Raw genomic sequence first — 6,000 nt, forward strand, 5'->3', positions numbered from 1 at the left:
ACAAACAAGACAAAGAAAAAGAAAAAAGCTTACGACAAAGAAGAAGAATCACCTGGCATGGACTTCATCTTCATCGCGGAAGAAGAAGAAGAAGCAGCCAAGAGTAGAGAGCGCGACCCTTCCTAAAACCCAAATTTAATTAAGGAAGACATTGATTTAACTTCTACTTCAAAGTTCTTTTGAATCCAACAATAGCTAGCCAACTGAAACCCATAGATAGGAGGACATGGCCCCAAAATATTGATTCGACTTGGGCTCAGGAAATGAATAAGACTATTAGAAAACAAAGCCGAAAATAATCACTTGTCTAAATTGTGGGTTCCTAGTTAGTTTTGCATATATATACAGTAGTAGTCTGTAGTAATATGAAGGAGTGTATGTGTATAATAATAATAATAATAATATGATAAGCAAAGTCAAATGATTAGGCCGAAAACTAAAAGGTCCATATAACAACTAAAAGCCCACACAAAATCTTAACGGGCTGCCTGAGTCGAGCCCACCAGCAACGGACTGTACCACAGCCCAGAAAATAGCTCAGAAAACCCTAGTGGAAGCGGCCGCTCCGCTTATATAATGCTTCTCCTTTCACTCGAAGATGAAGGCTTTTGCGGCTCGGAGAAACCCTAAATCGCCGTGACTCTCTCTCTCTCTCTCTCTCTCTCCCTCTCCCTCTCCGTGTATATACATGCACGTATAACTGGAGGGATCCTTCGCTAACTTTTAGGGTTTGCGTGCAGAAGTTCAGGGCCAAGGGGGGAAAATGGCGGTGCCGCTGTTGTCGAAGAAGATCGTGAAGAAGAGGGTGAAGAAGTTCAAGAGGCCCCAGAGCGACCGCAAGGTCTCCGTTAAGGTAGTCAATGCAGTAATCACCTCCTCCAGTCGTTTTTGTTTTCCCCCTTCATATATTCCTGACCTCTTAATCTGCTGCATCTGTGAAAAAATAAAAGAAATATCGATTTTTAAATTGAGGTTTAATATGTATGTGCATGTGTTAGAGAGATTATTTATCTGTTTATGATACTTTTCCAATGCATTTTGGTTCTTGCGTACACTTTTTAGTTGATCAATTCGTCATGTGATGTGGTTTCTGCTTATAGTTTTCTCCGCAATCGCTTCTGCTTACGGTATCATCTGTTGGTTATTTAAAGCTTAAATTTTGCTTTGAAGAACAAAATTTCTTTCAAGTTGTAGTAAAACATACTTTGTTGTGTTCTATTTTTTTCGAGGAATCTGATTAATGGATACAGAAAGATGATGTTGGTATTTATGTAAAATTGTGATTGACATGATGTATTTAATTGCTTTTGAGAAAATCAGTAACTTCCTTTTTATTTGTTTGTTATTTTTTATTTTTTATGTTTATTTTTGGATCTGGAGATGTACAAGGAGGCGTGATGATACTTATCCACTTTTTTCTGCAATTGAATGATGAATATTAACATGCACTACCATCTGATCTCCATAACATCTCTCATTTTGAACTCCTTTTCCGGAGTAGGAGTCTTTTTCACGATTTTATACTGATTTCCTGTGTTAACCATGTTTTCAGCTTCATTTACTTGGCATCACACAATCGATGATGAAAGATGTCAACTTTTCTGATTAGTTGTGATTATTACAAAAATTTATCACCATCTTTCGGCTGAGGTTGTGAAAGTAAATGCAGTCAGTTGCTCACGTTTGTTTTATTCTCTATGTTCAGTTGTCTGTTATTTGCCTGTGGTATCTGATGTCCAGATTATAATTGCTGTTGCTGGATGTCTCGTTTGTAAGGCAGAAATTGAATTCTAACAGGTCTTGCGACACAGTCAGCTTCTTCTTTTATAAGCTTGCTGTTACTTTTTTCCCTGGTTACATTTCCCAAAATATTTGTTCGTTTTCTGTATGGCTTTTTACTCTGTTTGGAGCTTTGGTACATTGTTTTTTTAAAAATAATTGTTTTCATGTTTTCAAGAAACTTAAATGTCTTAATATAGATAAAAACATGCCCAGCGTAACTATTTAAAACTATTTCGACATCTAAAAAGTAGTAGTTTTTGCTCAGGGCACACTTCTACCTGGAAAAATGATGAAATCACAGTCAAATCTTGCAGTCCCAGATGATGTGGCAGGAATATTGGGGATCATGTGATGTCCTAATTGAATTGGCCTTTTTGTTGGGCGTATCTCAGTCTGGTTAACAATTTTTTCACGTTTTCCATATATGTTGATCTCCCTGTTATGTAGCAAATAACCTACCCCGCCAAACCCCCCCCCCAAAAAACAAAACAAAACAAAACAAAACGGAAGGGACTTGGATCACAGATATACTAGAGACCAGCAGACCTTCCACATAATATTTGTTTATGGCATTCTCTGATTGCTATAATCTAGGTTGGTTTTGTCCGTCGTCTGGAGATTGCATGGACTAATCACTTTTCTTGTGTGTTTATGGCAGCCCAACTGGCGTAGACCAAAGGGTATTGATTCTAGGGTCAGGAGGAAGTTCAAGGGATGCACACTGATGCCAAATATCGGGTATGGCTCAGACAAGAAGACTAGGCATTATCTCCCCAATGGCTTCAAGAAATTTTTGGTGCACAATGTGAAAGAGCTCGAGGTGTTGATGATGCACAACCGGTAAAGCAATAACATCCTCCTCTGGGGTTTCTCAATTTTAAGTTATTATGTTATATATTTTGATTTTCTCCATCACTTTTTCTTCTTGCTTGCTTTGCAGAACTTACTGTGCAGAGATTGCACATGATGTGTCCACAAGGAAGAGGAAGGAGATAGTGGAGCGAGCTGCTCAGCTTGATATTGTTGTTACTAACAAGCTTGCTAGGTTGCGCAGTCAGGAGGATGAATGAGCTTTTCAAATTAGGGAGTTTTATTGAATCGAATTTAAATGTTTTGTCATATTTTGAATATTCTCTTGTTGCCAACAATTTAATTTTGCTAGATGAATTGCTTTGGTCATGTTCTTGATCAGAAATGTACTGGTGCTCTATGACGGTGGTTTTGAAAATTAAGCTTGCTCTTTATGTTTGCATAGTACTACTTCGCTCTGATTATGCTTAGGTTTTTTGGTGTTTGACTGTTTGTTTTTTCTGATTTCATTGTCCATAAATTTAATTATCAAATTTTGGAATTTTTTTTTTATTCAAGTTTTTGTTATGAGACATTTTATTTTGGTGTATCTGATCTTTGAAGTTGGGAAATTGCTTAGGCTGCATTGTATGCTGTATAACGAACGAAAACAGTGCTCTGGTAGAAGGTGCATGTGTTTTATGTATGTATTCAATATGATATTTATGAATGTAATAATGTTAAAAAATTAATTTTAAGACACTATTATAGTAGATTAATATTTTATGTGAAGTTCTGTTTGTTTTTTCATTAAGTATCATTAGTAAAGTATTTTAACTACAACAATGTAAAGAAAGTAGACATTAAAATATTAATTTTTAGACACTGTTATGGTAGATTTATGTTTATACTTAGTCACAAATGTGAAATTAGTCTTGGCGTGCATTTGGTGTTAGATTTTTCTATTGTTAGGAAAATAAAATATTAGTCGAACATACAAAAAAAATAAGACAAAAGGTCATATTTTATTCCAAGTAAAACTATTATTGATTTCTAATTGAAGACGATAAAGTTTTTCCAAATAAACGACTCTTTGTATGTGTATGTATGTATATATATATATATTTTATAATTTAGGTAAAATTGTCTAAATGCTTTTATTATAGTAGTAATTTCTACTAGGTTGGTTGTATTTAATTTTTAATGAGTTTTGAGCGGTCTGTCTCTTATTGTTGACTCTTGACGAATTAACTTCAATTTACTTTTTATTATAATTATAGGCTCTATCTTCAATCAATGTATAACGAACATTCTTTATCGCTCGCTCAATAGTGTTCTTGTTCTACTGATTTGGTTACCCTCTTGAGTGAAAGAGCTCACCTTTGCTAAAAATCTACCTTGTCCAAGAGCATCTCCAATGAAGAGTGTTATTTTAGAGTACTAAATTACTTATTTACAACTTTAAATAGTGTTATAGTACTTCTAAAAAATAAATTTACTCCAATGACAAATGCCAAAATAGTGAAATCATTAATATTTTAAATTCAAATAATTAATATTTTATAATAAAAATTAAAATAGACCAATTAAAAATGACAGTTGAAATTTACATCTCTTTTTTTTTCTCTCTCCAGAGATTGCAAAAATGACACCTCAAGAGGATTGTTATCATTTTACAACCCCATATCCCACCCCATTAGAGTGGTTAATTTTTAATTTAAAGTGTCATTTTGCCGGTTATGGATATAACACCCCATATGGAGAAGATGTTCTAAGATGCCTAGGGCTCACAGCGGTTGTGAAAATACGTGTTTTAGTCCTCTTAATACAAACTTTAGCATGGACCCATGCCCCAATAGTAATTGTTGTTAAATAGGTCACCTAATACCTATATATATGTGTGTGTGTGTGTGTGTGTGACAGTTGACCTTCTCAACCCATGGAGACATGACAATCAGCCCCGTCTAGGACTATACATATGAAGGAAACGGTAATGTAATCAAGCAGGGTGTTTGCAATGTCAGGTTGATTTTAAGAATATCCAAACAGTACAGATAAACCAAAGGCTGTCTGTTTTCTATCAATACAATTTGCCGATAGCCTCTCCACTGAACACTGATCACCAACCCAAGAAGAAAAAAAAATGCCAACCCCCCAACCCAATACATAATTTCTCATGTACAGAAATAAACATCAAAGGTGGTGGTGATTGTTTCATCCAATCTCACACTCAAAAATGGAGAGCAAGAGGGGGTACAGGCTGGTGACTGATGATGCTTTCTGCAACTATTGTTCTGATCACAGTCAAAAATACTTCTGCTTCAATTCTGAAAGGTCAAACTATAATACAACATCTACCCTCTTTCTCCAGTTTACTTCCTAACATCAAATATATGCAACATTGCGCACAGTCGCCACAATTTTCAACTGTGCCTCCATCTCACTACTGTCAGCTCTTATCTGGTTTCTCATCTGGGCTGCCCTTTAAAGGACTTCCTGGAGAATCATCTGAGTGAGAACCATTGGGTTGACGGACATGGATACTTGAACCATTCAAGGGAAGATGTTCCTGGATGATCTACATAGACAGAGTCAACAAATATACCATTTAACCTGTGCACAGTGGATCGTACTCTATATTTTTTTCCATGGTAATTATGAAAAAAAAAAAAGAAACTAAAAATACACGATGCCATGAAAATACAATGGAATTCAAACTTTTCAATAGTACATATTACTAGACCAAAAGAGTCGAATAATAAAAGATGCAAGTTATTGCAGACCTAGAGCAAGTGCAAGAGTCATAAGCATGTTGTATTTCAGTCGGGGAAGTTCCAGAATGTTAGAAGAATATAGTTTTACTATTTTCATCAACCACACGACCAAGAAGAGAATATTCTACAACAAATCTCACTACCTTTGCCTTTCACCAAGTAGTAAGAAATTTTTTTTGATAGGCAGGTAAATCATAAAATACCTGATCACCAGCCTCTGAGCCCTCTGAATGGAAGAGAATAGGCCGGCAACGTTTGTCTTCATTCATCAAACTTGAATTCTGGAAGTGGGCAATGAGGGCTGCTTGTCCCTGGATTCTGGCATAAGCCAATGAAGCAACCTTCTCGCTATTGAACTTCTCCCACTTCTTTCCATTAAAAGTCTGTGAATACAAACAAGAATGGAATCAACTAATTTACTTTCAGAAATTTCAACTCAGCTTTATTTATTTTTATTATTATTATTATTTGAGGAAAACAATAAAGTTGTATTCTGGAAGTTGGAAGTGCGAAAATCAGATAAAGAAGTACAAGAAAAGATTAACTGCACACGTCTAAAGATTGACTCAAAAGCACCCCATTCTGAATACCTCATAGAATAGAATAATGTGAGAAGGAGATAGCATGTTTATGAATGCATAGCCCACATTGCACT

At 35.5% G+C, this 6,000-nt stretch overlaps 2 protein-coding genes and 2 non-coding genes across 4 annotated transcripts; 3 read left to right on the top strand and 1 right to left on the bottom strand.

The window, feature by feature from the left end:
* The first annotated feature begins 582 nt into the window (after positions 1-582).
* LOC127793464 (60S ribosomal protein L32-1-like) lies at positions 583-3,039 on the top strand. Its single transcript, XM_052324195.1, has 4 exons — positions 583-636; positions 741-853; positions 2,441-2,622; positions 2,723-3,039. Exons 2-4 carry the CDS (start codon positions 764-766, stop codon positions 2,850-2,852), a joined length of 402 nt encoding a protein of 133 aa, XP_052180155.1. The 5' UTR covers positions 583-636; positions 741-763; the 3' UTR covers positions 2,853-3,039.
* Positions 1,388-1,465, top strand: LOC127793465 (small nucleolar RNA Z195/SNORD33/SNORD32 family). Its single transcript, XR_008021430.1, has one exon. It is a non-coding gene; the product is annotated as a small nucleolar RNA Z195/SNORD33/SNORD32 family (small nucleolar RNA).
* Positions 1,572-1,656, top strand: LOC127793466 (small nucleolar RNA Z196/R39/R59 family). The gene has a single exon (XR_008021431.1). It is a non-coding gene; the product is annotated as a small nucleolar RNA Z196/R39/R59 family (small nucleolar RNA).
* Positions 3,040-4,580: 1,541 nt separating the features above from the next.
* LOC127793461 (protein MEI2-like 2) lies at positions 4,581-5,994 on the bottom strand. The gene is made up of 3 exons (XM_052324193.1): positions 5,936-5,994; positions 5,549-5,728; positions 4,581-5,149 (listed from the first exon to the last, which is right to left on the bottom strand). The coding sequence occupies exons 1-3, from the start codon at positions 5,969-5,971 to the stop codon at positions 5,021-5,023; spliced, it is 345 nt and encodes a 114-aa protein (XP_052180153.1). The 5' UTR covers positions 5,972-5,994; the 3' UTR covers positions 4,581-5,020.
* Between the last annotated feature and the right edge of the window lie 6 nt (positions 5,995-6,000).

Source organism: Diospyros lotus, unplaced genomic scaffold (genome assembly GCF_014633365.1).
Source record: "Diospyros lotus cultivar Yz01 unplaced genomic scaffold, ASM1463336v1 tig00010937_2, whole genome shotgun sequence".
Classification (NCBI taxonomy): Eukaryota; Viridiplantae; Streptophyta; class Magnoliopsida; order Ericales; family Ebenaceae; genus Diospyros; species Diospyros lotus.

Excerpts from the sequence above, each read along its gene's own strand:
- LOC127793464 (XM_052324195.1), top strand. The coding sequence starts at position 764 with ATGGCGGTGCCGCTGTTGTCGAAGAAGATCGTGAAGAAGAGGGTGAAG. Across the intron at positions 854-2,440 it reads ACCGCAAGGTCTCCGTTAAG|CCCAACTGGCGTAGACCAAA; the intron begins GTAGTCAATGCA and ends TGTTTATGGCAG. Across the intron at positions 2,623-2,722 it reads GTGTTGATGATGCACAACCG|AACTTACTGTGCAGAGATTG; the intron begins GTAAAGCAATAA and ends CTTGCTTTGCAG.
- LOC127793461 (XM_052324193.1), bottom strand. The coding sequence starts at position 5,971 with ATGCTATCTCCTTCTCACATTATTCTATTCTATGAG. Across the intron at positions 5,729-5,935 it reads ACATTATTCTATTCTATGAG|ACTTTTAATGGAAAGAAGTG; the intron begins GTATTCAGAATG and ends TTGTATTCACAG. Across the intron at positions 5,150-5,548 it reads GCTCAGAGGCTGGTGATCAG|ATCATCCAGGAACATCTTCC; the intron begins GTATTTTATGAT and ends CTGTCTATGTAG.